The 27,762-nt window shown below is 55.9% G+C and overlaps 12 protein-coding genes across 12 annotated transcripts; 5 read left to right on the forward strand and 7 right to left on the reverse strand.

The window, feature by feature from the left end:
• Positions 1 to 1,293: 1,293 nt before the first annotated feature.
• Positions 1,294 to 2,364, reverse strand: PHACADRAFT_264933 (uncharacterized protein). The gene is made up of 4 exons (XM_007401445.1): positions 2,336 to 2,364; positions 2,009 to 2,254; positions 1,420 to 1,955; positions 1,294 to 1,368 (listed from the first exon to the last, which is right to left on the reverse strand). The coding sequence occupies exons 2-3, from the start codon at positions 2,189 to 2,191 to the stop codon at positions 1,458 to 1,460; spliced, it is 681 nt and encodes a 226-aa protein (XP_007401507.1). The 5' UTR covers positions 2,192 to 2,254; positions 2,336 to 2,364; the 3' UTR covers positions 1,294 to 1,368; positions 1,420 to 1,457.
• A 247-nt stretch (positions 2,365 to 2,611) lies between these two features.
• PHACADRAFT_214023 (uncharacterized protein) lies at positions 2,612 to 3,408 on the reverse strand. Its single transcript, XM_007401446.1, has 3 exons — positions 3,232 to 3,408; positions 2,992 to 3,178; positions 2,612 to 2,943 (listed from the first exon to the last, which is right to left on the reverse strand). The coding sequence occupies exons 1-3, from the start codon at positions 3,276 to 3,278 to the stop codon at positions 2,782 to 2,784; spliced, it is 396 nt and encodes a 131-aa protein (XP_007401508.1). The 5' UTR covers positions 3,279 to 3,408; the 3' UTR covers positions 2,612 to 2,781.
• Positions 3,409 to 4,236: 828 nt separating this feature from the next.
• On the reverse strand, positions 4,237 to 6,255 carry PHACADRAFT_264935 (uncharacterized protein). The gene is made up of 6 exons (XM_007401447.1): positions 5,836 to 6,255; positions 5,706 to 5,778; positions 5,600 to 5,658; positions 5,201 to 5,511; positions 4,916 to 5,148; positions 4,237 to 4,856 (listed from the first exon to the last, which is right to left on the reverse strand). The coding sequence occupies exons 1-6, from the start codon at positions 6,172 to 6,174 to the stop codon at positions 4,390 to 4,392; spliced, it is 1,482 nt and encodes a 493-aa protein (XP_007401509.1). The 5' UTR covers positions 6,175 to 6,255; the 3' UTR covers positions 4,237 to 4,389.
• Positions 6,256 to 6,459: 204 nt separating this feature from the next.
• Positions 6,460 to 10,702, forward strand: PHACADRAFT_178877 (uncharacterized protein; the record flags this gene model as incomplete). Its single annotated transcript, XM_007401448.1, has 10 exons — positions 6,460 to 6,465; positions 6,522 to 6,593; positions 6,651 to 6,740; positions 6,794 to 6,927; positions 6,988 to 7,309; positions 7,362 to 7,478; positions 7,535 to 8,092; positions 8,146 to 9,131; positions 9,315 to 9,615; positions 9,675 to 10,702. The coding sequence occupies 10 exons, from the start codon at positions 6,460 to 6,462 to the stop codon at positions 10,311 to 10,313; spliced, it is 3,225 nt and encodes a 1,074-aa protein (XP_007401510.1). The 3' UTR covers positions 10,314 to 10,702.
• A 421-nt stretch (positions 10,703 to 11,123) lies between these two features.
• PHACADRAFT_264939 (uncharacterized protein) lies at positions 11,124 to 12,988 on the forward strand. The gene is made up of 3 exons (XM_007401449.1): positions 11,124 to 11,349; positions 11,416 to 12,339; positions 12,412 to 12,988. Exons 2-3 carry the CDS (start codon positions 11,448 to 11,450, stop codon positions 12,858 to 12,860), a joined length of 1,341 nt encoding a protein of 446 aa, XP_007401511.1. The 5' UTR covers positions 11,124 to 11,349; positions 11,416 to 11,447; the 3' UTR covers positions 12,861 to 12,988.
• A 358-nt stretch (positions 12,989 to 13,346) lies between these two features.
• PHACADRAFT_264941 (uncharacterized protein) lies at positions 13,347 to 13,995 on the reverse strand. Its single transcript, XM_007401450.1, has one exon. The coding sequence runs from the start codon at positions 13,910 to 13,912 to the stop codon at positions 13,691 to 13,693; it is 222 nt and encodes a 73-aa protein (XP_007401512.1). The 5' UTR covers positions 13,913 to 13,995; the 3' UTR covers positions 13,347 to 13,690.
• Positions 13,996 to 14,045: 50 nt separating this feature from the next.
• Positions 14,046 to 14,856, forward strand: PHACADRAFT_264942 (uncharacterized protein). The gene is made up of 3 exons (XM_007401451.1): positions 14,046 to 14,105; positions 14,173 to 14,456; positions 14,593 to 14,856. The coding sequence occupies exons 2-3, from the start codon at positions 14,201 to 14,203 to the stop codon at positions 14,652 to 14,654; spliced, it is 318 nt and encodes a 105-aa protein (XP_007401513.1). The 5' UTR covers positions 14,046 to 14,105; positions 14,173 to 14,200; the 3' UTR covers positions 14,655 to 14,856.
• A 400-nt stretch (positions 14,857 to 15,256) lies between these two features.
• PHACADRAFT_264944 (uncharacterized protein) lies at positions 15,257 to 16,140 on the reverse strand. Its single transcript, XM_007401452.1, has 3 exons — positions 15,949 to 16,140; positions 15,687 to 15,879; positions 15,257 to 15,557 (listed from the first exon to the last, which is right to left on the reverse strand). Exons 1-3 carry the CDS (start codon positions 16,074 to 16,076, stop codon positions 15,354 to 15,356), a joined length of 525 nt encoding a protein of 174 aa, XP_007401514.1. The 5' UTR covers positions 16,077 to 16,140; the 3' UTR covers positions 15,257 to 15,353.
• Positions 16,141 to 16,236: 96 nt separating this feature from the next.
• PHACADRAFT_188574 (uncharacterized protein) lies at positions 16,237 to 17,885 on the reverse strand. The gene is made up of 2 exons (XM_007401453.1): positions 17,283 to 17,885; positions 16,237 to 17,234 (listed from the first exon to the last, which is right to left on the reverse strand). Exons 1-2 carry the CDS (start codon positions 17,519 to 17,521, stop codon positions 16,421 to 16,423), a joined length of 1,053 nt encoding a protein of 350 aa, XP_007401515.1. The 5' UTR covers positions 17,522 to 17,885; the 3' UTR covers positions 16,237 to 16,420.
• Positions 17,886 to 18,309: 424 nt separating this feature from the next.
• On the forward strand, positions 18,310 to 19,668 carry PHACADRAFT_214031 (uncharacterized protein). Its single transcript, XM_007401454.1, has 2 exons — positions 18,310 to 18,952; positions 19,001 to 19,668. Exons 1-2 carry the CDS (start codon positions 18,359 to 18,361, stop codon positions 19,571 to 19,573), a joined length of 1,167 nt encoding a protein of 388 aa, XP_007401516.1. The 5' UTR covers positions 18,310 to 18,358; the 3' UTR covers positions 19,574 to 19,668.
• Positions 19,669 to 20,230: 562 nt separating this feature from the next.
• Positions 20,231 to 23,397, forward strand: PHACADRAFT_264951 (uncharacterized protein). Its single transcript, XM_007401455.1, has 12 exons — positions 20,231 to 20,611; positions 20,667 to 21,215; positions 21,279 to 21,615; positions 21,668 to 21,745; positions 21,801 to 22,020; positions 22,077 to 22,100; positions 22,149 to 22,226; positions 22,281 to 22,440; positions 22,496 to 22,570; positions 22,620 to 22,786; positions 22,842 to 22,931; positions 22,983 to 23,397. Exons 2-12 carry the CDS (start codon positions 21,150 to 21,152, stop codon positions 23,365 to 23,367), a joined length of 1,680 nt encoding a protein of 559 aa, XP_007401517.1. The 5' UTR covers positions 20,231 to 20,611; positions 20,667 to 21,149; the 3' UTR covers positions 23,368 to 23,397.
• A 1,792-nt stretch (positions 23,398 to 25,189) lies between these two features.
• PHACADRAFT_201174 (uncharacterized protein) lies at positions 25,190 to 27,423 on the reverse strand (the record flags this gene model as incomplete). Its single annotated transcript, XM_007401456.1, has 11 exons — positions 25,190 to 25,574; positions 25,630 to 25,719; positions 25,775 to 25,941; positions 25,989 to 26,063; positions 26,116 to 26,275; positions 26,329 to 26,406; positions 26,465 to 26,488; positions 26,540 to 26,759; positions 26,828 to 26,905; positions 26,960 to 27,296; positions 27,358 to 27,423. 11 exons carry the CDS (start codon positions 27,421 to 27,423, stop codon positions 25,190 to 25,192), a joined length of 1,680 nt encoding a protein of 559 aa, XP_007401518.1.
• Between the last annotated feature and the right edge of the window lie 339 nt (positions 27,424 to 27,762).

Consider the following 27,762-nt stretch of genomic DNA (forward strand, 5'->3'; position numbering starts at 1 on the left):
CGAGTTTGGGTGGGGCACCGCTCCGGCACAGCATCCTAGTTAGAGGCATCAGTTGGCCCATCAGACTTCAAAGAAAAACAATGTCGCCATCAGCCGAACATAGCCGTCGGCCCCACCGCATTTTCCTAGGCTTAGTCACCCCCGTGTTCGGCCCCAGAGCTTCGTTAGCGACCAGCAACGGAAGCTACCACAGATCAATGGGCCGCTAGTCACGGGCGGTGTGTCGGTGCTGCTATTGGGATTGGAACATGCTTCTGGACTCGTAGAATATCAGTCAAATTTCGCAATTTGCCCCAACGTATCACCGTTTCTGGGGAAGAGTGAGAGAGAAAACCGGCGTCGTGGTAATCTCCAGGGAGCTCGAGAAGAACGGTACTAACTGTATGGGGCGCATGACGTGACAGCTGTGCGGTTTGAATGAGAGCACGCGCAGCTTAGTAAATGGACCTCGTTAATCGCGGACGGCGAGTCGGGCCAGAGACGAGGTGGCAGCGCGGCGTGAGTGACGCGGGATTGACATCTCGGCAGGGCTACAGTTTGAGTAACTTCTGTAGAACGAGGGCGAGGCCCTGGGTCAGAATCTTCTCAATTTTTACTCTCTGTACTTACCTTAGCGGTCATGTAGACCAGTTACGCGTCGTCGGCGCCGCACTGTGGCAGCTGTCGGGGTGTTCTGGCTTGTTTAGTCAGGAGATCTACAATGTTTCCGTCTTTCCACGCAACAACCTAGTATGTACCACGTTCACCTTCAGCTATAGCTCTACCGCTCGTAACGGCTTTCACGCGCAAAGAGAGACACTATCACGGTTCGCACTATCGTTGGGTCCTACAGAAATACTAGACCGGCGGATTTTAAACACACGTACCGTGCCGGCGCCTGCCGAGTCCGCCCACTCCCTCGCGTAGCCCTGCCGCGACCCGCTTTAATGTGCATAAGTCACTGCCATGCTGGAACCGTGTGACAGGAAGCGGGAAGACGTGGTGCGAGTCCCAAACGGCGTTGTCGTTGCGCACGCTTAGTTTTGTTCGATGATCACTTCAAGAAATTTGATAGCTTGCTAGAGGAGCCACTGCTGGTGAGTGTGATACGTGTGAGAAAGACTGTCACGAAAGGGAAGACCAGGAGTACCGTTATGGATCAGAATATCCGAATATTCAACTGAACATAGCGGGTAAAAAGAGGATCATACGTTGTCCGGTCCGGTATATGTTGTCAAGTAGCTCTGAGTTGAGGGGCACCGGGCGGTGCAACAATATAACGCGAATTCAAGGTGATTGCAGCGGGAACAGAAAGCGAAATAAAAATCACATAGCATGAAGTGCTACCCACAGACAAACCAGTAGACAGGACTCGCGAAAAGCCTAGTACTGCAGATAGTCAGTCAATTTCTGGAGATGCTTCAGAGCACAAAGATTTACCGTTCAATGTTGAGCGCTGGGGTCTTACCCAAGCGCTGCTACGACGACTCCATAACCCACAGCCGCACAACCTCCCGACCGCCTAGGTCGGGATGGAGAATCACCGATGCAAGCCAGTGTTGCAGGTCACGTCGCCTCTTGTCGAGAAACGCCGCACGGAACTTGGACAACGGGCTCTTCGGTGGCAGCCTCGGCACGGTGTTCCGCATACGCAGCGGCAGCGACTCCCTCAGGTCCTGGTACAACTCCGCGAAAGCGCTGTACCTTTTGTGCGCGTGCACGACCGTCCCATCCTTGAGGTGGATCGCGCAATCAAAAACGACGTACGCGCCGCCCGAGACTTTATCGCCGACCATCGTCCAACCTGTGATTTGCACGTCGCGCGCGAAGGTCAGCGTTGGCGACTGTGGTCCAGTATTGTCGGAGAGCCAAATGGAAGGTTCGTGTGATATGATGGACTCTGGCCGAGAACGGCGCCGACGAGTTCGGGGATTTGACCCAGAGAGCTCCGAGTCGGAGGCGGGTTCTATGGGGGACTTGACATCAGTCAGCTCTGAACGCGATAGGCGGAGTAAAGACTTGTAATTACGTCGCAAAGCTCTTCGTAAAGTCGAGCTTCCTCTTCGACATCGATACCTTCAGGTAGGACTTCGATCAAAGAAGTACTGCTGTACAGTGAACTACCGCTTTCTAGCCGCGAGTGTGCCGGTGGGGATACATCATCCGTGTTGACAACAAGTGATTTCGACCCCTTTAGATCAGGATTCGACATCGTAGAGTTTGTATAATCGTCGGTGTTGGGCTGATAAGCACCAAGCCTTGTGGCCCGGGCAGTCTTGCGTTGCCGAAGCGTATACAGATATAAAGTCAGGGAGTATTGGCAAGATTAATGACGCGAATGAAACGCCTGCCATACAGCGTACACCTGCACGTCACTTGGCTAACAATGTCTTCTGTCTCAGGAGTCGATGAGAGTAGTTCGGCGATATGTTGGCGATCAAGCGTCACGGTGGACCCACAGCTCCCACGGAGTTACTTAACCACGTGATATCCTATCCAAACGGCCTCGCCCCTGGGCCTGAGCCGGTACGTCCTTCGTCAACGGTCAACATTGCTGCCATAGAAAACCATAAAACATAAGCAAGATGGCAGCGGCTAACTGCGTCTCTCGCGACATAGTTACTTGGGTAAAAAAAACATACAGACATGAACCAGAAGATAGCGAGTAGAAATGATAGCCGGCCTGGTCAACTTCGATGCTCCTCAGCTCTAAAGACAGAGAAACTCATCATGCCGGATACATCAACAGTATCATAGCTTTGTTAGACATCTAATATGTGGCGCGTCATTCAGCTAAGCTCTTCACCCCAGTGTGCGTCGTGCGAAGGCTCCGGTCTCAAAGTCGAATACAGATATGTCGGAAATGTTAGGCAGGATCACCGCCTTGAACGCCTGGTGCGCAGGATCCTCGGCCTCGTAATAGTCGCGCGCCTCGCCAGACTTGAACGTGAGCACGAACGCATACTGCGGTGCTGTGAGCGACAGATATGCAGGGCGAGTAGGACAACGTACCTCCATGCCCTTTTCGAGCCCTATGGGCGAATTGTTCGGCCCTCCATCGAAGGACTGAATGTATGTCGTACCGTCAGGCAGGCGGCATTTGTCTTTGAGTGCCAGAAAGTCCGCCGCAGTGTCCTGCTTCGCCTCTTCAGACACATGAGGCGCGTACTTCAAAGTGATGAGGTGCACGATTGTGCCTCTGTTGCGCCCCGGAGTCAGCTATTATGCATGATATAGAAAGAGCGCACGCACGGCGGATGCTGCGAGCCAGACGTAGAAACTGCAGCTGAGCTGGACATGGCGGGTAGTTGATGGTTGGAGGACAAGATGCGGCGACTTGCGACGATTCTGGGCGGCAGCTGGGCCAGGCATTATATTATACTTGTCTTGCATTTGTCTCACAAGTGGACGTCAGATCTACATTAAGCCATGTGGGCGTTGATTGCTATTAAGCGCCTACCGCTGCCAAACACCTGAGTTTTGAAACTCGCCGAGTTTCTGAACCCGCGCGACTTCCGGCACTGTCGGCCCATTCACCGCGCCGTCACCCGCACATGTCACAATTACGCTTATGCAATAAGACAACCATCGTCTGTGGATAAGCCACTGCTGTATCCTATCGACACTGGTCATAGCGAGAGCTAAAGTTGTCCTTCTGGCTCGTGCTGAGCAACCGAGGAAGCATAAAGTGCCGGATTCAAAGCTTTCACTGCTTGCCTTTACTAGTAAAGGCAAGCAGTGAAAGCTCCTGAGGGCCAGCACATGTGTTCGTGTGGCCTTGCTTGCATTGCCGCAAGCATTTTTAATGTAGGGAGTTCTGTTCGCGGCGGGGAATATAGTGGTCAAGAAGACAGAGTCGACAGGCGCAGATGTGGCAGTTGTCGGGCCCGGACTTGAACTTATAAGCAACTTAGTATTGCAGACCTAATGCCGAGAGGCACAGACGGTGCATGTAATGTATGTTGGGTCGCTTTAGATATGGCCGTTGGCGACTCGGGACGTATCTTACACGCCCAGGACATTGTTGGTGCATGTCGTGTATGCGGGGTCGTCATGATTCACGGCAACTCGGCGAGACGCGCTAGACGCCTCGTAGACCGTTTCACTCATCAACTGCATCAACCCGCGCGAGTTTGGAAACTCGGGTGTTATTGAACAGGGCATAAGTGGAAATGATGCGCCGCCTGGCCGCCGCGCAAACAACGAGCACTGGTTGGACGCTGGAGATCCGGAAAGTTAAGATGTTGAACGTTAAACATTTGAATATTGGACGTGGCCTTTGCACCGTCGACATGAATGAATGAGCGGAAGCAGAAATGCTGCAAAGAATAACAGGACGGCGCACGAGTTTGTGTTGCGCTCCCGAAAGACTAACATTTAAAATATCCAGCTTTCATCGAGATGTTTTACTCATGCACTAGTCATCAACGACATTTCCTCGCTACCTGGGCCCCTCTTCTCCTCATTCGCAAACTCATCCAAGAGCTTCTTCAGCTCCTCCGCTTCTGCGACGAGCTGCTGCACCGTAACTTCCTCCGGACGAACAGGTTCCGGCAGCGGCGGCTCCTTCCAGCTTTTCTCCTCAACGGCCTTGCGAACGACCGCGGACCACGTCGTGCCTTCAGCTTTCAGGAGCGCCGCGAGCTCGTCCTTGATGCGCCGCGGCGCACCGACGCCGTCGTACCCGAAGCCCGTGTACAGCTGCACTGCCGTGCAGCCCTCGCGTGCGTACTCGAGGGCGTCCGCGCCTGTGTTGATCCCGCCACACCCAAAGATAGGCACCGATGCAGGCAGCAGTGGTCGCAGCGCGCAAAGCGTCGCGAGTGTGTACGGTTTCAGCGGCAGCCCGGACAGTCCACCGGTCTCAACGCGGTTCGCTGCAAGGAGTCACCGTGTCAGCATTTGCACTTGCACCACGTGCAGGAATAGGACTCGCCATCGTGTAGCGAGGACGGTCGCTGCACTGTGGTGTTGCTCACGATGACGCCGTCGACGCCGCTCTTGCGCACCGCAGCTGCGATATCGGCAACCTCCTCGGTCGTGAGATCAGGAGCGATTTTCAGCAAGATCTTGGGCTTCCGTGTCGGTGTGTACGATGTCGCCACTTCGTCGCGAGCCTGCGCGACTCCTGCCAGCAGCTCCTGTAGCAGAGTTCGGCTTTGCATGCCCCTACAACCCGGCGTCAAAAAAGCGGCCCGACGACAAGGATTTCGGTACCGACCTCAGACCGGGAGTATTTGGACTTGACACGTTGACGACAAGCACGTCCGCGTACGGCGCGAACGCGTGCACGCCAGTAACGAAGTCCTTGATCGAATCTGGCGGTGAAGACTTGTTCTTGCCGAGGTTCACGGCAAGCAGCGCGCCGTGACGAAGCGATGCCGGCACGTCTCCGTCGTACTCGTGGAACAGCGGGAGACGGTCCTGCAGGCGGTTGAGCACCATTGTGTGTCCGTCCGAGGGGAAGCCGTAGCGGTTGATGAGCGCGAGGTCGGCCGGGAGGTGGAACACGCGGGGCTGCGGATTACCGGGCTAGATGGGTGGGGCATGCTGCAGTCAGTGAACCGTGTCAGCCGGGCGTGTGCTGGGTCTGGGGCACCGCAGACGGAGTCGGGCTCACCTGGGGCTTGGGTGTGACGCTTCCAATCTCAACCCAGCTGAATCCGAGGTTGAACAGACCTGTGGAGGTTTAGAGGGTGTTGGAGAAGAGCTCAAAACGTGCATACCGTCTACAGCTTCTCCGTTCTTATCGAAACCAGCAGCCAAACCCACAGGATTCGACAATTGCCTGCCCCAGAGCTACGCTCGAATAACGTTTTCAGTCGACAGGATGCGCGCGACAATACAGCCACGTACCTCGAACTTCAGCGCCTCATCGTCCTGCTGAGTATCCTTCGGTGCCAGCCCACTCCTGAGAACCTTCACTGCAATCTTATGGCCGGTCTCGGCGTCGAACAGTTGCCTAAGCAGCGGGGTGGAGACATAACGATGTATCGCCGATCGAGAGTCAAAGTAATAAACTGCAAAAAGACCGGTAGACACAAGTAGAACAGTAGCATACAGGCTTGTCCGCACAGGATTTGCCGGACGGACTGTCGAGGTCGAAGCGCTCCGAGCTGGTGCGCGGAACGTCGCGGAACGCAGTGGTTGTACTAAACGGAGGCCTCTGGCCAGCCTGAAGCCAGGAAGTGCCATCTATACTTCAGCACACCGTTGAATGAGATCAAGCAGACGCGAAATGAGACGTCTATGGCGAGCAGCGAGGTGGTGGACTGCAGAGGCCTTTCGTGGCATGGCGCTCGGGGTTTCCTTCTTTAGGGAATGGGCGGGATTCTCACGCCGCCCAGCCGCGACCCATTCATTGCTCACGTGAATGCGACCCAGCCCAAAATTTTGCAAGCGCCGGCCTTCAAATTCGACCTCTGCTCTTTCCTTTTCCCTTTCGCCTACTTTTCTTTCACGACTTCACGACCCCCAGCCATGGACGTACGTACGATCTGATATGTTTTCGCAAGTAGAATATTGTCTTAACGATCTTGCAGCAAAATTTCGTCCAGGCTCTCCACACCCTGCTGGTTCAGTCCACTTCTCCCGACACGATTCAGCTCAAAGCTGTACGCACATCGATCCTCGTGTATGCGCTAAAATTTTACTTACATCTTTGAGCTCAGGCGACCTCACAGCTCAACAAAGAATTCTACAAGAACCCAACATGCATCCCGGCTCTCGCGACCATCATCGCGAGCTCGCCCGAGCAGTCGGTCAGTGGCTTTCGTTCTGTACCACTTGCCTCAATCTCATGTTCCCATGTCAGGTTCGCCAACTCGCGGCTGTCGAGCTGCGCAAGCGGATATCACAGAATAGCGGCGATATGTGGTTGCAGGTCAATGCTCCAGAGCGTGAACAGATTAAGCAGAAGATGCCGGAGCTCATCCTCAATGAGCCCAAGTGCGTATACACTCATCTCATCTCACCTCGTAACGTTGACCTCGCATGTCCTCTCACTAGCAAGCTTGTGCGTCACTCATCAGCACGCGTTGTTGCCGCTATCGCGAGTATCGAGATCCCACTCGGCCAGTGGACTGAGCTCATGCCCTTCCTCGAACAAACCTGCACCTCGACAAATGTTGCGTATCGCGAAGTCGGGTCATATATCCTCTTCACTGTCCTTGAGAACATCGTTGAAGGCTTTGAATCGCACATGCAGAGCCTCTTCCGTCTTTTCGAGCAGCTCATTGCCGACCCAGAGAGCCTTGAGGTCAGAATTACCGCCGTGCGGTCGCTAGGTGTTGTTGCTCAGTACATCGATGCAGACGATAAAGATGATATCGTGAGTCGTGCGCGTATCTTCTACCCGCTGATGACTCACGTCATCTTTTCAGAAATCCTTCCAGCGTCTTCTTCCTTCCATGATTAATGTTATCGGCCAGTGCGTAGAGGCGAGCAACGAGCAAGGTGCTCGTCAGCTCTTTGATGTACTTGAAACCCTCCTCATCCTTGTGCGTATTCTGCCAATGGGCTTGGACGATGTTTTCACGTGAATATCACCTTGCAGGAGATTCCCCTTCTTGGTCAACACATACCTCAGCTTGCCCAGTTTCTGCTCACTTGTGGAGGCAACCGCAATTACGACAGCGAGCTCCGTATTCTCTCCCTCAACGCTCTCAACTGGACTGTTCAGTACAAGAAGTCCAAGGTCCAGAGCCACAACCTCGCCGGTGCCGTCCTCGAGGGTCTTCTTCCCATCGCCTGCGAAGATGAGCCCGAAGATATCGATGAGGACGCGACCTCACGCTCGGCTCTGCGCATCATTGATGGTCTTGCCACCAGCCTGCCGCCGAGCCAGGTCTTCCCCCCTCTCAGCCTCCTCATCCGCAACTACTTCGCGTCTAGCGATCCAGCAAGCCGCCGCGGTGCCATGCTTGCGCTCGGGGTCGCTGTCGAGGGCTGCAGCGAGTATATGACGCCGCTGATGAGCCAGGTCTGGCCACTGATTGAGACCGGTCTCCGCGACTCCGATGCCAGCGTCCGCAAGGCATCGTGCGTTGCAGTGACCTGCTTGTGCGAGTGGCTCGAGGAGGACTGTGCTCAAAAGCACGCTATTCTCGTTCCTGTAAGTAGCGGATATGCCTGTGCTCATGCGACATCTCTGACCGATATTTGCAGACGATCATGGAGCTTGTCAACGATCCTGCCACCCAGCGCACTGCCTGCGCGGCTCTCGATGCCGTCCTGGAAATCTTGGCCGAGTCCATAGATCAGTACCTTGCCCTCATTATGGAGCGTCTCGCAGGATTGCTCGAGACCGCACCTATCCCTGTCAAGTCTGTCATTGTCGGTGCCATTGGCAGCGCGGCACACGCGTCCAAGGAAAAGTTTCTGCCGTACTTTGCGCAGACCATGAACCGCTTCCAGCACTTCCTCGTGCTCACGGGCGAAGGCGAGGAGCAGGAACTGCGTGGCATCACCATGGACGCGATTGGCACCTTTGCCGATGCCGTCGGCAAAGAAGAGTTCGGCCCCTATTTTGCGAGCATGATGCAGCAAGCATTCGCGGGCATCGAGCTCGGCAGCGCGCGCCTCAAGGAGTGCTCGTTCCTCTTCTTCGGCGTCATGGCGCGCGTGTTCGAGGAGGAGTTCGCGCCGTACCTTCCCCAGGTAGTCCCGGCGCTCTTTGCGTCCCTGAAGCAGGCCGAGCACGGAGACGAGGAGATCGTCCCCTCGGACGCAGCGGCGAGCTTCGCGTCGGGCAGCACGGCGGCGACGGCGATCTCGGTCGAAAACTTTGACGGCGAGGACATAGACGTCGACATCGACAGGCTGCTCGACGTGAACAGCACGATCTGCATCGAGAAGGAAATTGCCGCGGACACGATTGGTGCGCTCTTTGCGGCGACGGGCGCGCAGTACCTGGCGTTCGTCGAGGAGAGCACGATCGAGCTCGCCGCTCAGCTGCAGCACTATTATGACGGCATTCGCAAGGCGGCGACGGAGTCCTTGCTCGAGATCATCCGCTCGTTCTATGAGATTAGCAACCCGCCCGAGTGGCAGCCCGGGCAGGCTGTTCCTGTTCCGCTCGATCAGCAAGTTAAGGACCTTATCGAGCACGTCCTGCCGCCAATGTTCGAGATGTACGAGGCCGAGGATAACAAGTGAGTGCCAATTATCCGCATTTACTCCGCCGGCGCTACTGCGTCCTTTGATGAGAAATTTCGTAAACTCAGCTCACTTCGACATCCAATGGGTGCATGAGACTAACGCGAATCTTTAACTGATTATTTCACCCTCTCATACACTTGTCTTGAATCGTTGTTGACATGTCTACCCTTCTCTAGGAAAGTTGTCGCGAGCCTGTGCATGGGTCTGGCTGAGACCATCAACAAGGTTGGCCCCGGCATCCTCGAGGGTCGCCTCGAGCGCATTGCCAATATCGCCGTCCAGGTCCTTGATGGCAAAGCTATGTGCCAGCAGGACCCTGATCAAGACGAGGACGAGGAAGCGCCGGAAGACACCGCCGAGTACGACTCGATCCTCGTCTCGGCCGCTGGAGACCTAGTCGCTGCACTGGCAAATGTCCTTGGCGCCGACTTTGCGCAGGCGTTCGGGACCTTCTTCAGTCTCATCTCAAAATACTACGTGTGTCATCCCTGCTAGCGTATGCTGTGGCGTCGGGCTAACTTTCTTCGTACCTACAGAAAAAGACACGGTCGCTCAGCGACAGGTCATCCGCCATTGGTGCCTTGTCCGAGATCATCGCAGGCATGAAAGAGGCGGTCACCCCACACACCGAGACGCTGCTCGAGCTCTTCTATCGCGCGCTCTCAGATCCTGACGCCGAGGTACAGACGAATGCTGCGTTCGCGGCGGGCTTGCTCGTCGAGCACTCGCAGATGGACCTCTCGCCGCAATACCTCCACCTCCTGTCCGCCTTCCAGCCGTTGTTCAGCGTTCCTGCAGATGCGCCGCCTGCGCAAGTGAACGCGCGCGACAACGCCGTCGGCGCAGTCTCGCGGATGATCTACAAGAGCGTGGCGGCGGTGCCACTCGACCGAGTGCTGCCGGTGCTCTTCGGGGCGGTGCCGCTCACGCAAGACCAGCTCGAGAACCGGCCGCTGTTCCGGACAATCTTCGCGCTGTTCAAGACGCAGCCGCAGGTGCTGCAGCCGTACCTGGACAAGCTCCTCTCGCTGTTTGCGTGCGTCCTCGACCCGAACGCGCCGGACCAGATTGGCGACGAGATACGCGGGGAGCTCCTCGGTCTGCTCGCAACACTGTACCGCGAGGTGCCCGACAAGGTACGCGCGGCGGGCCTTGCGGTTTTCGTCGAGGCGTGAAGCGCCCTATTAGATGTCTCTTCTCGACCTCCGTTGTGCACTTTTGTCCCCCCGCCACCCATCGCCACCCACCTTCTGGTCACTTTTGTCCTTCCCTGTTGGATCATCCGTGTTGTCGCTGCATTATTAGTCGTATCTTCCTAGTAGGTTCACAACGCTTCGGTTTTTCTCATGCGTATAGATGGTCTTGATGGTTTGTCTTCCTCTGTTTTACAACAATGTAAATCTGCCCAGTTGTATCAGTCGCCGCTTTCCCCGGATAGACCGAGTTTGCCGGGATTATGCTATACGTCTCACATGAGTCCTATTCATGCGTGCTCCCGGCTGTGCATGCGAAATCTTCCAGGCAAGCCTTGCGGAGGAGAACTGACGAGTGCGGGATGGATGACATGTAGCAGGTGAGCACTTTGTGACGTCTGTTGCAGCGGCATGCCCAGGCGGGTCGATCTTTTCTCCTTTTTCCAGATCATCACTGTCAAGTCGAGCACAGCATCAGCGACGGCCGCCGAGGAATCTCGAGGAATTGATGATGCAATTAAGCACGCAGGCGGTACGCTCTGTTCCATGTCTCGAAATCACAAGCTGCTCCGTGTCGCTACGATCGTCACTGTGTCTCCCGCTCTTCGATGTGCACGGCCTTAATATCGCTCTGTCCGCGCGACCGCGTGCTCCGACATACAGCCTCGCATGAGCTCGACCCTCACCATGTCGACCGCCCCATGAGACTCCCGCCCCGCAACAACCGTGGCTCGACTGCCGATTGTTGCAGCTGTCAATGGGACGTTCGCCACGCCGTTGCATAGCATGTGGCCCTTTGCAATGGCTCTGTCCCGATGACGACGCCTCACCGGTGCGTTCTGACCCTGGCGCCCTTGGCCGGGCAAACTTTGTTCAGGGTAGGCGCCAAAAGGCAATTGTCTCCGGACTCAGTTCGGTGCAGAGCGGCCCAGGGAGTGACAATTGTCGGAAGGGGCCGTTGTTCCCTCGCAATTGTTACTGTGCCACTGGACGCAGTATAAATTGGCAGTGGAGATGGCAAGGTAAGAAGTCCATCGACTCCCCCACCAAGCTGTGCTCTCCAACTACCAGTATCGCCACCCCGCAGATCGCCTTCGTGACGAGTAATTAGGCACAATGACATTGCTGAAGAACACGCTCCCCCGGCTGCCCGCAGAGCTCACTGACATGGTCATCGACCAGCTGTGGAACGACAAGGCGGCGCTCTCCGCGGCATCCCTCGTCGCGCGCACCTGGCTTCCGCGCTGCCGCGTGCACAAGTTCGGCCAGGTCCGCGTCGAAACCGACTTTGACGGCCTGCGCGCACACCTCGAGAACACGCCGCATCTGCGGCCCTACGTGCGCAAGCTCGTGCTGCAGGGCCCCGCCTACGACGCCGACGAGACAGAAGAGGCCGAAGAGGCCGTCGACGGGCCTATGGACGTCGACACCCCGCGTGCGCAGCGGCCCACGCTCTCGCCCCTCCTCCTCGCCGACATCCTCGCGCTACTTCCGTGCCTGCGCGAGCTACAGCTGCACCACCTCTCGCTGCACGCGCCACCTCTGTCCCCGTCGCCAGACCTGCCGCTGCCGCCACACACACCGCGCATCATCCAGACACTGACACTCATGGACGTCGGCAGCGCGTGCGCGGACGACATCACGGCACACGACCTGTTGCTGCGCGTGCTCGCGCTCTTCGCGGACGTCGGCTTCCTGCACCTCGCGGGCGTCCCGGCGCACGCGTGGACGTCTCCGCCTTCACCACCGCCCTGTGCGGCACGCACCCGCGTCGGCGCGCTCCGCCTCGAGAACGCGCCGGGCGCCGCGCAGTATTTACACGTGCTTTGCGCGCCGGGCACGCTGCGTGCACTTGAGGCGGAGGTCACGGAGGGCGACGACGCGGCGGCGCTCGCGGAACTCGCGCGCGGGGCGGGCGTGGCGCTCCAGCGGGTCGTGGTCGACCTCGCGCACTGCTTCCGCCTCGAGTACTACGACGAGGACGCGGACGAGGTGATTATCTCGCCTTGTAAGTTTTTTTTTCTCGCTCGGGTGAGGCTGTTTGATCGTGGCTGATTGTTTTTTGTTTTTGTTGGCGTAGGTGCAGAGTTGGTGGCGGGCATCCTTGGCGACGGCCTCCAGGAGTGCACGGGCCTGCGCTCGGCCGAGTTCGTCGTCCCTGCCGAAGAGCTGTACATGGCGGAGCACGGCATGTACGAGCCGTCGCACATCGTGGACGCGTGGGAGTGCCTCTTCCTCGCGCTCAAGCAGCTCCCTCCGGCGACGCAGGAGCTCACGATACGTCTGTTCACCGACATGTGGGAGGACCAGCTCTCGCTCGAGAGCCTCGACCTCGACTGGGACTGGCTGCAACGCACCCTGTCGCACTTTGACAACCTGCGCTTACTGAGGATCGGCACCGCACACGACAGCGAGTGGGCGCTGGAACCAGAAGACGAAGAGTACTTGCGGAGACAGATGCCTGTGTTGCATCAGAAGGGCGTGCTGCATGTGGAGGTCGGCTACAGCTTGGAAGATATGATACTTTGAAGACTTGTGCCCCTTATTTACATTGTGATTGCGGACTGTCATTGTACCGTTAGAGTTTCCTGCATCAATCATGGACACTGTTGTATCAGTAGAGAACCCGTGTTTCAATTGTATTTTATATCCGTGACTGTGGCAGTAGCCCGACAAGAACCTCCGACGCGATTGACCACGGGAGCTTGGTTGTACTGATCTCGTTCAGAAGATTCAAAGCACAAGCGGGAGGGTACAGTGGTAACAAACCATTTGTAATGTGCATAGGAATTTTTAAACTCCGAAAGCCCCCAATAGCGAGCTGAGAGTCTGGAACCGAGACTAATCGGGGTTGGTTACAGCACGTAACAATATGGCTTGATAGACGCCTGTGATAACGCTTATCAGTTACTTATAGCTTAAGGATCTTGGCCTGCTCAATAAGCCGACCCAGGCTCGAAAGACGGCTGGTTAGCATCTTGCAGACAGCGAGCATCTGCTGTTACTGCAACAGATGGCAGGGAAGATCTCGTTCATATATGACCACTCACTGCGCCGAGACGGGCTGTAAGCTGCTTGTACATCAATAGGTCTGGTTGCACGGTGAAGGCCCTGTCTGCATGACCTCTGCAGAAGAATAGGAGCCACATAACGTCTGCATACACGACACAGGTGGTCTTGATCATCGCATACGATCATCGCATACGATGTTACATCACCCGTCCGCCTCATGTTGCACGCCATGCAGTCGCACAGACCTATCGCGCTTGATCAACGTTGGGAGGGTGAATCCGCAGACGCTGGCATGGCAGCGCGAAGAAGTTCTGAGGTAAAAGGTAAATGTGACTCCTGGGAAGCTATCATGTGTTACCAGTCAGACGAGCACCGGCCTGTGCACAAGAAGCGAAGGTAAATGTGCACGAGAACGTCGTCGTCTTCGGACTGGAGGACATGTCGAGTAACGTGCCGCCCCGACCCTGGACGCGGAGCACTGCGGCAACGCCGTTGCGCTGACTCTCGTCTGGAAGGATGCCCGCTGCGGCACGCAGTGTGCATGTCCCACCCCACACCGCGTGGCGCATGCCGCACACTTTCGAGCACGAGGACGAGAGGAGACACAGGACCTGCCGAATCGAGCGACGGGAATTGAAGCCACGTGTCAGACATTTTGCTGTGTTTCCTCGCGGTTGCTGCTCATAATTGGACCTCACCTCACCGGACATACCTTTCCCTCGTTTCGTCCTGAAGGCGGCATACGGTCTCTTATATACCTCTGTACGCTTCCTCTCGTTCTCCTTACCAATTCACACCAGAACACTGCACGCTCACATCCCGCCACCAGCTTTAATCTCACACGCGACTCGCTCACCATGTCCGAGAAACTCGACGCCCCGACCTCGTCCGAGCCATCCGTCATCAACGGCGCCGGCCCCAAGGCCGTCATCAAGAACGTCGACATGAGCGAGGAGATGCAGCAGGAGGCCGTCGACGTCGCGTCCGTCGCGCTCGAAAAGTACAACATCGAAAAGGACATCGCCGCCCAGATCAAAAAGGAGTTCGACCGACGCCACGGCCCAACCTGGCACGTTGTCGTCGGCAAGAACTTTGGCAGCTACGTCACACATGGTGCGTTCCGCTTTGTCTGCACGGCGTGCACCCTTGTTGCCTGGCGTTGGCGCCGACGCGTCCCACACGTCGTATCGCCGCTGTGTACACGCCACTCCGCTTCTACTTTTGCTGACTGGCGGACTTGTACCCGCAGAGACGAAGCACTTCATCTACTTCTACATCGGCCAGCTCGCGATCCTCATCTGGAAATCATAAACCCTACCCGCATACCCTCACAACCGATATCGCGCGCGCGCGCAGTCGCCGCTGCCTGACACCGTATCATTGCCATCCTCCCTCTCGTTGGACGGCTTTCGTTTTCTTCACACGTCTGTGATTATTGCTCTGATTATCGTGCAAGTTTTGTACATCCCCATCTTGGTGCATCGACTACTCAATTTAATTCGGCGGAAACCCCAAACCGTGATTTGCCCAAGGCATGTTGACATGCGCCATATACGAGACATCTGCACGCGTGCATCTATTCTCTGAGCAACGATATTGACTCTGGTGGAAAACACGGTTGGCAGGGTGTCGTTGAGCTGAAGGCGGGCCGATCTTGCATGCGACGCAGTGTCTGTGACCCAAAGATCATACTAAGCTTAAGATCACCGCCTTATACTCAGCGAGAAAGCAACTACTTCTGTTGCAGAGACAAACGAAAATACCAGATTAGCGCAGTTGACCGGTCGCTACCGAAGAGGCCCAACACGGGAGCATATCTGCGCGAGAGGCGCGGTTCTCGTGGAGACTCGGCGGTGGCTCGAACGCAGACCGTATACTTGCACGCCCTCAAGCATCCCGCGCACCAGGCACGTCGGTCTCAAACCCAGTGAGATACAGCACACCCCCAAATAAAATAATTTTAAAAACGGTTTTTACACCATCCGCCCCGCCTCTTTCCCCTGCCCGCCGTCAGACCGTGCGCACGTGCAGCTCGTCGCTCGGCCGCCGCCTGCGCGCTCGGGCGCGGCGCGCAAAGTCGCCGCTCTCAAAGTCGAACACGACGGCGTCGGAGACCTTGTCGGCGATGGACGCCTTGAAGGCCTGGTGCGCGGGGTCGGCGTCGAGGTAGTAGTCGCGCTCGTGCGCGGAGCGGAAGGTGAGCACGTACGCGTGCTGTGTTGCGTTGCGCGCATATACACACGCATACATGTCGGCAGGTAGGGGGAGAGAGGGGGGAGGGAGAGGGGGATGGGGAACATCGTCAGTGAAAGCGAGAGAGAAACGGCGGACCGGCGTGCGCACCTCCATGCCCTTCGTGTGTCCCTCGGGCGAGGTGTTGAGCCCGCCGTCGATGGACTGGATGTACCGCGCACCGGAGCCAGGGAGGCGGCACGCGTCCTGGAGCGCGAGGAACGCGGCCGCGACGTGCTGCCGCGTCGCGGCGGACACGTCGGGTGCGTACTGGAACATGACGACATGCACGGTCGCGCCGCTGCTGCCGCCCGCCAAGCCGCTTGTCTCAAAAGAGGTTCAAACGATACAGGGTAGAGGATGCGCCACGCACCGTGGGGCCGGGTAGAACGCCCCGCCGTAGGTTGCGCGGAGCGTCGTGTACAGCAGGCAGACGGTGGTGAACGCGGTGAAAGCGAAGCCGAGCCGGAGCGCGAGGGGCGAGTGGAACAGCGCCGACATTATGGGTCGCTAGGAGAAAAGGCGAGAGCAGCTCGTCGTCGTGGGGCCTCCCAAGGCGCGGTCAGGCCCGTCGTCGTCGTCGTAGTCGTGAGGCGGGGGCAGTGGGTGCGGGAGGCCCGTGCATGCGAAACGATGGCCATGAGGCACGCGAGATCGTGGGAAAGAAGCACGCCCAGAGTTCGCGGACACAGAGTTCGCACAGCGTTCGCAGGCACGTTCGAGTACTTGCGAATAGGAAGACGAAGTGATATTAGGCATTAAAGGGGGTAATTAAACAATCGAGGAGAGACTACGTATTATACTGTAGGTATGGTAGAATATATATGCGCGCGCAAAGCACGAGTTTAATCCAACGTGTCCAGACCACCAGCCAAACCAGGGCTGACGGGGCCCGCTTCGAGTCCAAACCACTGCGGGATGAGGTGCCACACATGCTGGCGCGCCTTGGCGACGCACGCCGCGAGGTCCTCCTTGCACGCCGCGCAGATCTTGAGCCCGCACCGGCGGACGCCGTCGGTGAAGTCCGTGCGGGAGAGCATGTCGACCGTCTGGGTGAGCGTGAAGAGTACATCTGCGTCGCGCCCGTGCGTGACGCCGCCGACGGCGCGCAGCACGTTGAGCATCACGTAGTATGTCGACTCGCGGCACACGCGCCCCGCGTCGTGGTGCCGGTTCGTGCACTGCGCCGCGACCGGCCGGTTCGTCAGCTCGGTCTCGATGAACGCCGACAGGAAGCGCTGCCCCGCCTCGCGCCCCAGAAGGACCATCTGCAGCTCGTGCCGCTCGAGGTATACCACCGCGCGTTCGTCCTTGCTCGGAACGGGCGAGGGCGAGGGGACGGGGGCGCCCGAGATGATGCGCCGTGGGCCGTAGCGCGAGAGGTCGTAGTAGGCGGCAAGCAGCAAGTGGCGGAGATCGAGCGCGGTAGCGAGCTGGATGACCAGGGTAGGGTGCGCACAGGTGTCGCGGGGAGAGTATGTCCCGTGCTTGTCAATGGCAGCATTCTCGCGGGCGTCCCATCCTTCCAGGGTCGAAGGCCAATCGGCACCCAGATGGACGAGACATCGCTGCCGGAGATGTTCAATGACGTATTTCGTGGAGAGGCGGAGCACCGCAGCGATAATAGGGAAGTTTCCCACAGACGATTTGTCGAAGTAACTGGTGAATGTGAGAGTTGGAGCAAGACTAGCAGAAAGATACACTCACAGTCCGTCGTACAGCGCCATCAGAAGATATAGCACGTCCTGAGGTGGATCATGCAACTCGACACAAGGACATCCATCTATGAGCTCCTGCTCTGCCGGCTGGGGGATAGAGAAGAGATCGTGGAAGATTTCAGAGTGCCGTTCGAGCTGCCCGCGGTGGACCTTGAACGCTACGGGACCAGCTATGATGACGATGTTGCCGTCAGCGAACCAGAATTTAGACTTTTGTATGCCGTCCATAGATTATGCGAATAAGAGAAAGCGAGTAGGGGCCGACAGGCACCGAAAGCGTCGAGAGCGAGATAACGAACGGGTCGAAAGCGGTTACCAGACGAAAGCTTCGTTTCAGTCCGCCCTTTAAAGCTCTTCCCTAGCAACGCTGACCGTCCATAGGGGCCAGTGAGAGTTAGCCATCGGTGCAGGAAACACCAGCCGTCGTGGTCTAGAGCAAGGTACTGAACGGCGGAGGAAGCAGGCCGATGGGCAACGGAAGGAGCATATCAAGGTAGTCGTCCATTGTGTCGGGCTTGTACTGCTGAAGACGGCCAGAAAGAGGCTGGCTATTGATATGGCGGACGCTGCTGGATATCCGCGGCGAAGAGAGAGGCTTTCCGGGCGCTTGTTGCCCGAGCTCCGCCTTGCGTAGCGCTCGGCATCTTCCGGCAGCCCCTCAGAAAGGCGAATCAGGATCAGAACAGCCTCTTGGCTCTAACTACGACGGTCGAGGCTGCGAGGAGAGCCGGCGAAGGTACGCGGCTTCATACGTCCGTTAACTTATCGTTGAGTAACTCAGGATGTATAAAGGGATATGAGCTACGCTTTTCGCCTTGCTTTCACTTGGGTTTCGGAGACTACCTCTGCATGGATGGCTCTGGCAATATTGTACCCATAACCCTTGAAGACTTGATACCAAGTAACAGCTTAAACGGGTCAGGTACGGAAGGATTCGGATCCCCTACACACAAGTACACACCCAGGCGGAATTTGGATGTCGGTATCTGGCGGCCCCATCCCACTACTGCACTATCTGACTTTGCCACTCTATAGATACCACTTAAATGATGCACTATACAAGTTATGTCAACTCCCAAATTTAACGAAGATGACCCAATCACACCAACCTCGCCTTCACCTTCCGAAGGTTCCGCTGCTTCATACACTCGCCACGACAGTCTTTGGTTCGTAGACGGATCCATCATAATTCAGGCAGAAACAACTCTTTTTCGTGTGCATATGTCGCAGCTGTCCCGACACAGCACCTTCTTTCGGGACCTCTTCTCGCTGCCACAACCGCCACACCTCCAGAACGTCACTGAGTCCCAATCGCAAAGCGAGACGCAGTTCCCCGTTAATGGGGACGACCAACGATACATGGATGGCTGCCCCGTGCTCGAGGTCTCGGACACCGCAGAGGACTATGAGCACCTGCTGCGTGCCCTGTATGATGGCCCAATCTTTGGCAACAACGACCGTGAGGACTTCAGAGTCGTGTCTGGTATCTTGCGTCTGGCGACGAAGTACCTCATAGACACGCTTCGCACGCGGGCTCTGGACCACCTTGCCATCGCTTGGCCGACCTCTCTTAAAGGCTGGGACACCAGGGAAGACATTGCTCGCGTTTTTGAAAGCGAAACCGGGCAGCCGCGCGGACTAAGATACCCTTCACCAATTGTGTGTATCGTTCATTCCCCTCCAGTATGCTGCTGAGAGGTGGTACAGGACATCATCACTCTCGCACAAGAAGTGTACGCCCCGAGTCTGCTTCCCGCTGGATTCTACGACCTGTCAAGGTACCACTTCTCTCAAATTTTCGACCCCGGGCAGGAGCAGACGCGCGCCATTCTGTGCTGCATCAACCCCGACACCAGCCTCTCGATGGAAGACTTACAGCGGCTCGCCCTAGGCAAAGAGGCCTCTTCGCAGGCGGTGCCGGCTCTCATCCAGTCCATGAGCACGCAGGCGCAGCGCTCCTTTCCGGCATACGAGCAGAAACGGGGCGCCGCCGATGGAAACGACCGCCGGCGCTGGACTGGGCGCGGCGTGTGCGTATCAGGCGCGGCATGCCGCAAGGACTTTACCGAGCTCATCGAGCTCGCGACGAAGCACTACCTTTTCGACCGCGAGCAGGGCTGCGCGGATCCGCTCTACGTCGCCGAGGAGCTCGGACAGCTCAAGAGCGCCGAGTTCAGCGAGTGCAAGGCGTGCGCGTACAGCCTCGAGGCGTGGGCCGTACGCGAGCGCGACAGGCTCTGGAAGCTTGTGCCGGGCTGGTTCAGGCTCGAGGTGCGGTGAGCGGCTCATTCGTATCATGGCTTCGAAATCGCCGGAAAATGTCGGCTTCAGACGCTCCCGAGAGCGGCCAGGCGGCGCATCATTTCCATAGGGTTGGCAGCGCTAGACGCTTAATGGAAATCGATGCCCATGGCTCAATACTGTCCCTGTACCACGTTTGATAAACGCGACAGTGTTGATAATTTGCATTCCCCCATGGCTACGCTTTCTTGTTGAGATCGGGATTATTTATTTAGGTAGTATAAACTACTACGAATACTACAGAGTAAAAATCAAGGCAAAATACCAGAGGCTGAGCGAAAGGAACTTTGAACATTCCGTGCAATACACTAGATGGACGTCAGAGCGCTCATTGATGGCTAGATCACACCAGATCTCCCGAGCCAATGTGTTTATAGAGTCTTGTGAGCCTTCTATGCTTCGTATAGATACTTTAAATGATGTGCACGATACGCTTTGTGCCCCGTAGCTGCTATGCTATGCGCAAGTTTGCCATAGCGTTACAGGAAATCTGCCTCGCTATGGCTGTGTTCAGTCTCTGCTTTCGGCAAGACCGGCATTGCGCTAGCGCCTGTTGGCTCTTGGAGAGCAGCATTTGCAGACCATGCATGCTGCCTCATCGACATCGGATGTCGATGGTCAAGTGCTCGGAGACGGCCTGACACGGCTCATGCACCCCTCCGAGAGCCAATATCCCGTTATGTCAGCCCTGCCTGACTTTCTCCAACTTTCAGACGGCGACGGTGTCGAGACATGCATTCAGAAGACTTGCAACGCGCACGACTAATTTTGTTAAGTACTGACTTGTTTCGCTCGAACCCACACCTTGTCCTCACTCTCAGCCCAAATGTACGGACGCACGGTCAACGCTCAGCTGTAGCCGTCGGGAGACACGGGCTTGATCGGCATCACTTGTGACAAACCGTGACAGAAATTACTGTATCAACACTGGTCCACGGCCGAGCTGTCTCGCCGCAACACCTCCTATGCACCCATCTCTCAGAATTTAAATCGCAAAATAAATGTCGATACTATGAGGTTTGTTGCACTTGTATATCTGCTTTGTGGAGGCAAATGTTGAGTGAGCCCACAGGGACGGACGAAATACGTGAAACCATTATCAAAGGGGGTTCAGGGATGGTATAGATCTGACATTCACTTGTGAGACATATGTCTGGCCCAGCTGCCGCCCAGAACTGTTACAAGTCGCAGCGTCTTGACTCCATTCTCACGCGGACTGTCTCGTTCAAAGTCTCATTGCCAACTTTAACGATCCCACGCTCAACCTCTGGAAAGCTAGCGTTGTACAGCCGTCGTTCAGGTCGCAAGCACATCTTTCAATCTCGGCGTACCATGGAGTTTCCTTGAGCAGGCCTTCCGAGGTGCTGAAAAGCCTGAAGTGCGCAAACGCCTGTGGCACCTGTACGGCATGCCCACGATCTCGCAAACCTACAGCTCCATCCGCAGTCCTCCTTGTACGCCGATCAGCGCTTGTTGCGACAAATGATATCGGGAAGAGTGTGCTTCATATAAAGGCGGCGCTGGTCGTCGAGAGACGTGGTTCTTCCTGCGAACCATGCCTTCTCTCACTTTTCATCAGGTTTCACAGGACCCCAAGCTAGTTATCGCCGCAACCAGCCTGGTAAGACAAGATTTACTCGATCGTTGAACATTGGATATTGAGAGCTGATCTCAAATGCACTAGGTTTCTTATCTAATTTTCAAGCGGTATGAGCCCTCGAAGCCGGTACCGGCGCTTCTCATGCTCGGTGGTGTCCCTGCGACGCTCGCCTTCGCTTTGCAAGATCACTTCAGCAGCGTGACAACCGCAGTCATTATCGTCTTCGCAGAATACTGGGGTCTCCTGACGTGTTTTGTACTCGCATACCGCGCATCCCCTTTTCATCCCCTGGCGCGTTATTCCGGCCCACTCCTCTGCAAGCTCTCCAAGGGCTGGCTCATGTATCTGACCGCCAGCACAGGGAAGACATACATTTACATTCACGAGCTGCACAAGCTGTATGGCGACGTGGTCCGGATTGGTGAGCTCTCACGTAGGCTTATCCCTTCGCGTTCTGATACAGCCATTTGTAGGTCCGAACGAGCTGTCTATCAGGCATAAGGACGTCTGTACCACAGTTCTGGGACCGAAGGGTCTTCCCAGAGGGCCTTGTAAGCGCTGGTACCGGCTATAGTCACCACTCGAGACTGATCTGAGTTTCCATAGTTTACGATACGCGCATACACGACTCGGGAGTCAGCCTCGACGGGCTCCGCGACATGGCATTGCATACCGTTCGGCGTCGTCCCTGGGCACGGGCCATGAATAGCGCGTCGACGAAATACTACGAGGAGCTGATCCGGAAAACCGTCAGCGACCTCATCAGCGGTCTCAATGAGCGCGTTGACCGTCCCGTCGACATTGCAGAATGGATGTCGCTTTTTGGGTGAGCTGCGACTTTACAGGGCACACTCGCACATCGCATTGATTATATGATCACAGACTCGACTTCATGGGACGCATGGCGTGAGTTTATCCCTTAGCCGGCGTTGCTAGCGCTCACTGACAGAGCAGGTTCACCTACGACTACAACAATCTCAAAGAGGGGAGGGACACGCACGGTTTTCATGAGATGATCGTGAAGTCTCTCTTGTGAGTGTATCCACGAAGATAACTATCCAGCCTCGCTTATCTTGACGATCTTAGAGATCTCCGTTGGATTTCTCACATCCCCTGGGCTATTCCGTTCCTCAAACTCGTGCCCGGCGCAAGCAAGAACTGGGATGACATGAAAGCTGCAGGCGACAAAGTTGCGCTGCACCGCGTGAACCTGGACTCGAGCCGTCCGGATCTCTTTCATCATCTAGTGCGTGCTGCGGTCTTACATTCTGAAACATATTCTGTGATAACATACGTGCCAGATGGACGAAGATGGCCACGAGGCCGTCAGACCAAAGCTCGAAGTTGTCGCAGTCGATGGCACTCTGGCAATCATTGTAAACCCCGTTGCTACTTATGTTCGCTCATTTGCTCACACGCTCGCAGGCCGGAGCCGACACTATTGCTACTGCAATGAGCCATGTCTGGGCGTTCTTGCTCCGTAACCCGGCCTGTCTCGAGCGCCTGCGCAAGGAAATCGACGCGGAGTTTTCTCTGGGAGACGACATTGATTTTGCCAAGTTGGCGAACATGCCGTACTTGAATGCCTGCCTGTTTGAGTGTCATACCGTTTTGAAATCCTGAACGCAGCTGATTGTGTCTGCGCAGGAACGAGGCATTGCGTGTACTCCCTCCTGTCTTGGCGGGCCTGCAGAGACGAGTTGAACCAGGCACAGGGGGCAAGATGGTTGGGCCCTAGTATGTCCCGTTTTGCAAAAACGGAATGTCATCTCTGATATCGTTATCTAGCTTTATTCCTGAAGGAACCCAGGTATCGCCTATCGCGTACACCATCCACCGCAACCCCGATAACTTCTCGCCGCTCCCGAACGTGTTCTGGCCGGACCGCTGGCTTTCTCAGGAGATGTACACGCTGCCCTCGGGAGAGACACTGCCAGCAGACGCGGTACACACAAACCGCGACGCGTTCACGGCATTCTCGCAGGGCCCAATGGCCTGCGCAGGCAAGAGCGTCGCGCTCGCCGAGATGCGCGCCGTCGTCTGCTCGGTGCTGCAGCACTTTGACGTACACGTTGCGGACGAGCGATGCCTGAACGCGTGGGAAGACGTTATGGTCGAGTTCTTCGTCACAAAGACTGGACGGTTGCCTGTGCGGCTGGTGCCCAGGGAATGAGCAGTGTGTAGCATATCTAAGACCGAACGGTACGAATACATGCCGCACCTTTCCTGCGCTCTGAGCTCCTGCAGGCGACTCTGAAGGGTGGCGTGATAACGAATGACGAGATTTTGGACGTGCTGGTAGGGAAGATCGCGAAGCTGTTCAACTTTGCAAACGCGGACGCGAGCAGAAGGTGATCAGATGACCGGTGGAGTTTTCACGTTGGTCCGAACCTGGGAAACTTTGCATGTCGGGGCCTAACGCCTCAAAATCTATGTAGGTGAATGACGACTATGCTTATCTCTGCCGTTTACAGCGACTAAAGAAACGATAGACCGCCTCTGCACGGATCATTTGAATTCACACTTGGAGCCTCCACTTGTTCCGCCGCCGCAATAGATTTCGGAGATCCGGCGCCTCAGATGCCACTCAACTCATCTGGCAGCATGCTACCCGGGCTGCTGGTAACATATCTCGACCTTATTGGTCTCATTTTAGCTTTAAGACATATGTCGATTAGAGGCAGAGGTCCATAGGTGAGAAAGGCAAGAGATGGTCAGCTGGCGGGGTGTGCAACGAAGCGGGTGCGTTGCGACGCCCATGCCCTGAGCGGAGTCAGTGAAGCTGTCAGTCACTCAATTAGGCAAACGCTTGTACGGGAAGACTCCAGGATCTCGTTTAGTTGTTTGTCCAGCTCCATGTCAGCTCCAAAACTCCAAACTCCAAATTCGTGCAGAAGCGGTCTCTCAAAATACACCCTGGCTCACACTAGCACGTCGAATATCAGGGTAGTTCATCCCTGACCCATGCGTCCTGTCTGAAAGGGCGATTCACTTTGTATTGCACAATTACGAACTGGCTCAAAGTGATAACCTGACTCAGTTCCCGCCCGATAATGAGCAGTGAGCTACGTGCCGTCCGCTCTACCTTCGAAATTCTTTTGTTGAGAGAAACGCAGGTGCCGACTGCCCTCAGCCAGCGGGCCCGGGGGCATCCTTCCGCTCCTCAGCACTCAATGCGACATGTTTACGTACGTGGCATGTCCATGTTGAGTTCCAGGCCGTCTTCCACTTGTAAGACTGGCTGACAGGGCAGACGAATGAGCGAGAGCTGCGCCTCTCGTGAGCACCATCCTTCTATCTCCACAGTTTTTCGAAAGTTCACCTGCCGTGCCCAGGCAAAAACGTGTCCTCGTTCGTCGTTTTACCATTGAACGTGACTTGAATAGTCTTTATCGTCGGCGTTTGTGCAACTACCATGATGTGAGAGATTCAGCTGTTCATTGGCAGGGTCATACGGCGAGTTCAAGTTACGGCCAATTGTGTGAATTTCAAGGCAGGTAGCGTGTAGATGACGGTATTGGGTGGGTAGGCTTGCTAATTTACACGATCGCTGCTAGATACATGTGTAATCCTGATATATGAAACCACGAACAGCCCCTTCAGGCTGCAGACGAAGCGGCTAGCGTGTCTCTTCAAGTAGATCCATGTTACGACGATGAGGTCCAGGATATCCAGTGCGGATGCGTCGACCTCCAGCCTCGCCTCCTCGTAATGGCACTTAACGACAGTCGTAGGTTTTTCCCCGTCCACGTCGAGCTGTGTGGCGTTCATGGTCAACGACGCGTGCAGTACGCGAGTAATGCAGCAGATGCTCACATGCCATGAGTCAATATACTTGATTTAAACGACAGCTGAGCATGATAGAACTGGAATACATCACAAAGAACATGATCTACCATAAGGTCATTTCTGCGCATCTCAACCAGTCAATGCTGCTCACATAAGACACCACAAGATGAGCTCGAAAACGAAGCACAAACGACTTGGCATGGTGCTCAGCTCCTGGGCACCAGCTGCACGGGCAGCCGTCCCGTCTTCGTGAGGAAGCACTCAACCATCTCGTCTTCCCAAGTGTCCAAGCACCGCTTGTCCATGGCGCGTATGTCGAAGTTTCGCAGCACCGCGCAGACTACGGCGCGCATCTCCGCAAGCGCGACGTTCTTGCCTGCGCAGACCGCCGGGCCCTGCGAGAATGCCATGAACGCGTCACGGTTCGTATGCACATCGTCTGCGGGAATTAATTCGCCAGAAGGAAGCGTGTACTCCTCCTGAGCAAGCCAACGGTCGGGCCAAAATGTCTCTGGGAGCGGCGAGAAGCTATCGATGCTGCGGTGGATCGCGTACGAGACGAGCGAGATCTGGGTGTCTTCGGGAATGTAGCTGACCAAGGGTGTCAGGAATGCAGCCGGTGAGCATTTATACGAGCACGACATACTAAGGGCCAACCATCTTCCCGCCTGAACCACGCTCGACTCGCCGTTGAATTCCGGAGAGGAGAGGAGGGAGTAGGCGCAGTGTTTCGTTCCTGCAACGGACCAATCAGCTTGAACCTCGAGTGTCAAAGGCCTATAAAACTCAACAGGCAGGCATTCAAGTACGGCATTTTCGCCTGTTTGACAAAATCTATGTTGTCGGCTCCAGAGAATGCCTCATCGACCTCCTTGCGCAGGCGTTCGAAATAAGCCGGCTCGCGGAGCAAGAGCGCCCAGAGGTGGCTTAGTGCAGAAGAGGTGGTGTCAGCGCCGGCCTGCACACATTGAGCGAAGGAAGTTAGAGTCTGGGGGTAAGGCTTACGACGATTGCTAGCGTGCCGTCGATGACAACCATCTCGGGTTTAGGTTTCGTGGGCTCATGACCATCCTCGTCCATCTGACATACGCCCAGTTATGGACATTGTCTATGGTATGACTGCCATACGCACCAAATGATGGAAGAGATCCGGGCGAGTCGAGCCCAGGCTCACGCGATGCAGCGCGACCTTGGTCCCCGCGGCCTTCAGGTCATCTAAATCCTTGCCCGCACCGGGCATAAATTTGAGGAGAGGGATGAACCAGGGGATGTGAGCGATCCAGCGAAGGTCGCTAGATGACCCAACTGAGAAAATCAGATAGCCAGTTCGTAGACTCGCACTCACAAGAAACAGTTTTCGACCATCTGGCGCAGGCCATGTGTGTCCTTGCCCAACTTGAGCATGTTGTATTCATACGTGAATCTGTCTCGCCAATCAGCGCTCGCGCAGCTGAACAACAGTGGACGAGCAGTACACTCACGCTATGCGTCCCATAAAGTCGTATCTGCGATTACAATCAATAATGTCCCTTCTAAGGTGCTGAGCGTTGACTTACGCAAAGAGCGACATCCAATCCGCGATATCCACAGGGCCGCCAACGCGCTCCTTGAGACCGCTGACAAGGTCACCGACGGTATTATAGATCAGCTCCTCGTAGTACTTCATCGATGCGCTGTTCATGGCCCGCGTCCACGGGCGGCGCCGGACTGCATGCAAGGCCGGGTCACGAATGCCTTCCAGGCTTGGTTCCCCATCGTATAGGCGAGTATCATAATCTACAGAATTGGGGGGAGGGAGGAGCTCAACGTCAAATACAATGGTTATATACGGTACCAGCGCTCACAAGGTCCTTTGGGAAGACCTTTAGGTCCCACTGCAGCAACGCAAGCATCCTTGTGCCTGATAGACAGTTCATTAGGACCTGGAAGACATTAGATAAGCATGTAAAAAGGCGGAAGCATACAATTGTGCTCACCAATACGAACTACGTCGCCGTACAGCTGATGTAGCTGATGGATGTAAGCGTAAGTCTTCCCAGTGCTGCCGGTGTAATACATGAGCCAGCCCTTGGAGAGCTTGCAGAGCAATGGGCCAGGATAGCGAGCCAAGGGGTGGAACGGCGATACGCGATAGATGACGACAAAAACGGTCAATAGAGCCCAGTAGGTTGCGGGAACAGCAGCTGTCGCGGTTGCCAAGTTGTTGAAGTTGCCTCGCAAAGCGAAAGCCAGCGTTATGGGGACACCACAAAGTATGAGAAGCACTGGTGCCATCGTTGAGGGCTCATACCGCTTGAAAACGAAGTACGAAGCCTGTAAGCGCATATGCGAGGTCAACGGTAAGTGAAGAACACCATGTAGATCCTATACCCACCAAGCCGGTTGCGGCAATGATTAGCTTGTAGTCTTGCAGGGCCACATAAGGAGGAAGCAAAGACATGGTCCACGGACAGGGTAAATTGACGATTTCCGGTAAGCACTGGTGTTTATATACTGTCAGCAAATCCTTATCCGCCAATTTTCAATACAATGACACTCACTGATCGGCGTACGTCGTCGGCGATTCATGCGAGCCGCATTTTCTCAGGATGCTGAATGGAGCGATGTCACGGACCTCAGGCTGCTAACTATCAAGACTTGCTTAAAACCTTTTAGCCCGAGTTTTGGTTGTACTTACCTAGACTCGTTAGCTATGGTGCATCTTGAGCGTATCTCATTTGGACAAGAAACCGGTGTGGACGAGCCTACTGTACATATTACTTGTTGTTGCGAGTGAACT

Source organism: Phanerochaete carnosa (genome assembly GCF_000300595.1).
Source record: "Phanerochaete carnosa HHB-10118-sp unplaced genomic scaffold PHACAscaffold_12, whole genome shotgun sequence".
NCBI classification, from domain to species: domain Eukaryota; kingdom Fungi; phylum Basidiomycota; class Agaricomycetes; order Polyporales; family Phanerochaetaceae; genus Phanerochaete; species Phanerochaete carnosa.

Excerpts from the sequence above, each read along its gene's own strand:
- PHACADRAFT_264933 (XM_007401445.1), bottom strand. The coding sequence starts at position 2,191 with ATGTCGAATCCTGATCTAAAGGGGTCGAAATCACTTGTTGTCAACACG. Across the intron at positions 1,956-2,008 it reads TTTACGAAGAGCTTTGCGAC|TCCCCCATAGAACCCGCCTC; the intron begins GTAATTACAAGT and ends ACTGATGTCAAG.
- PHACADRAFT_214023 (XM_007401446.1), bottom strand. The coding sequence starts at position 3,278 with ATGTCCAGCTCAGCTGCAGTTTCTACGTCTGGCTCGCAGCATCCGCC. Across the intron at positions 3,179-3,231 it reads TCTGGCTCGCAGCATCCGCC|AGGCACAATCGTGCACCTCA; the intron begins GTGCGTGCGCTC and ends GGGGCGCAACAG. Across the intron at positions 2,944-2,991 it reads GGCTCGAAAAGGGCATGGAG|TATGCGTTCGTGCTCACGTT; the intron begins GTACGTTGTCCT and ends ACAGCACCGCAG.
- PHACADRAFT_264935 (XM_007401447.1), bottom strand. The coding sequence starts at position 6,174 with ATGGCACTTCCTGGCTTCAGGCTGGCCAGAGGCCTCCGTTTAGTACAA. Across the intron at positions 5,659-5,705 it reads GAACGGAGAAGCTGTAGACG|GTCTGTTCAACCTCGGATTC; the intron begins GTATGCACGTTT and ends AAACCTCCACAG. Across the intron at positions 5,512-5,599 it reads GCGTCACACCCAAGCCCCAG|CCCGGTAATCCGCAGCCCCG; the intron begins GTGAGCCCGACT and ends CCACCCATCTAG.
- PHACADRAFT_264939 (XM_007401449.1), top strand. The coding sequence starts at position 11,448 with ATGACATTGCTGAAGAACACGCTCCCCCGGCTGCCCGCAGAGCTCACT. Across the intron at positions 12,340-12,411 it reads CGAGGTGATTATCTCGCCTT|GTGCAGAGTTGGTGGCGGGC; the intron begins GTAAGTTTTTTT and ends TTGTTGGCGTAG.
- PHACADRAFT_264941 (XM_007401450.1), bottom strand. The coding sequence starts at position 13,912 with ATGCGCCACGCGGTGTGGGGTGGGACATGCACACTGCGTGCCGCAGCG.
- PHACADRAFT_264942 (XM_007401451.1), top strand. The coding sequence starts at position 14,201 with ATGTCCGAGAAACTCGACGCCCCGACCTCGTCCGAGCCATCCGTCATC. Across the intron at positions 14,457-14,592 it reads TGGCAGCTACGTCACACATG|AGACGAAGCACTTCATCTAC; the intron begins GTGCGTTCCGCT and ends TTGTACCCGCAG.
- PHACADRAFT_264944 (XM_007401452.1), bottom strand. The coding sequence starts at position 16,076 with ATGTCGGCGCTGTTCCACTCGCCCCTCGCGCTCCGGCTCGGCTTCGCT. Across the intron at positions 15,880-15,948 it reads GCGTTCTACCCGGCCCCACG|CAGCGGCGCGACCGTGCATG; the intron begins GTGCGTGGCGCA and ends GGCGGGCGGCAG. Across the intron at positions 15,558-15,686 it reads GACACACGAAGGGCATGGAG|CACGCGTACGTGCTCACCTT; the intron begins GTGCGCACGCCG and ends AACGCAACACAG.
- PHACADRAFT_188574 (XM_007401453.1), bottom strand. The coding sequence starts at position 17,521 with ATGGACGGCATACAAAAGTCTAAATTCTGGTTCGCTGACGGCAACATC. Across the intron at positions 17,235-17,282 it reads ATGGCGCTGTACGACGGACT|TTACTTCGACAAATCGTCTG; the intron begins GTGAGTGTATCT and ends CACATTCACCAG.
- PHACADRAFT_214031 (XM_007401454.1), top strand. The coding sequence starts at position 18,359 with ATGTCAACTCCCAAATTTAACGAAGATGACCCAATCACACCAACCTCG. Across the intron at positions 18,953-19,000 it reads TAAGATACCCTTCACCAATT|GACATCATCACTCTCGCACA; the intron begins GTGTGTATCGTT and ends GAGGTGGTACAG.
- PHACADRAFT_264951 (XM_007401455.1), top strand. The coding sequence starts at position 21,150 with ATGCCTTCTCTCACTTTTCATCAGGTTTCACAGGACCCCAAGCTAGTT. Across the intron at positions 21,216-21,278 it reads TTATCGCCGCAACCAGCCTG|GTTTCTTATCTAATTTTCAA; the intron begins GTAAGACAAGAT and ends CAAATGCACTAG. Across the intron at positions 22,021-22,076 it reads GAATGGATGTCGCTTTTTGG|ACTCGACTTCATGGGACGCA; the intron begins GTGAGCTGCGAC and ends ATATGATCACAG.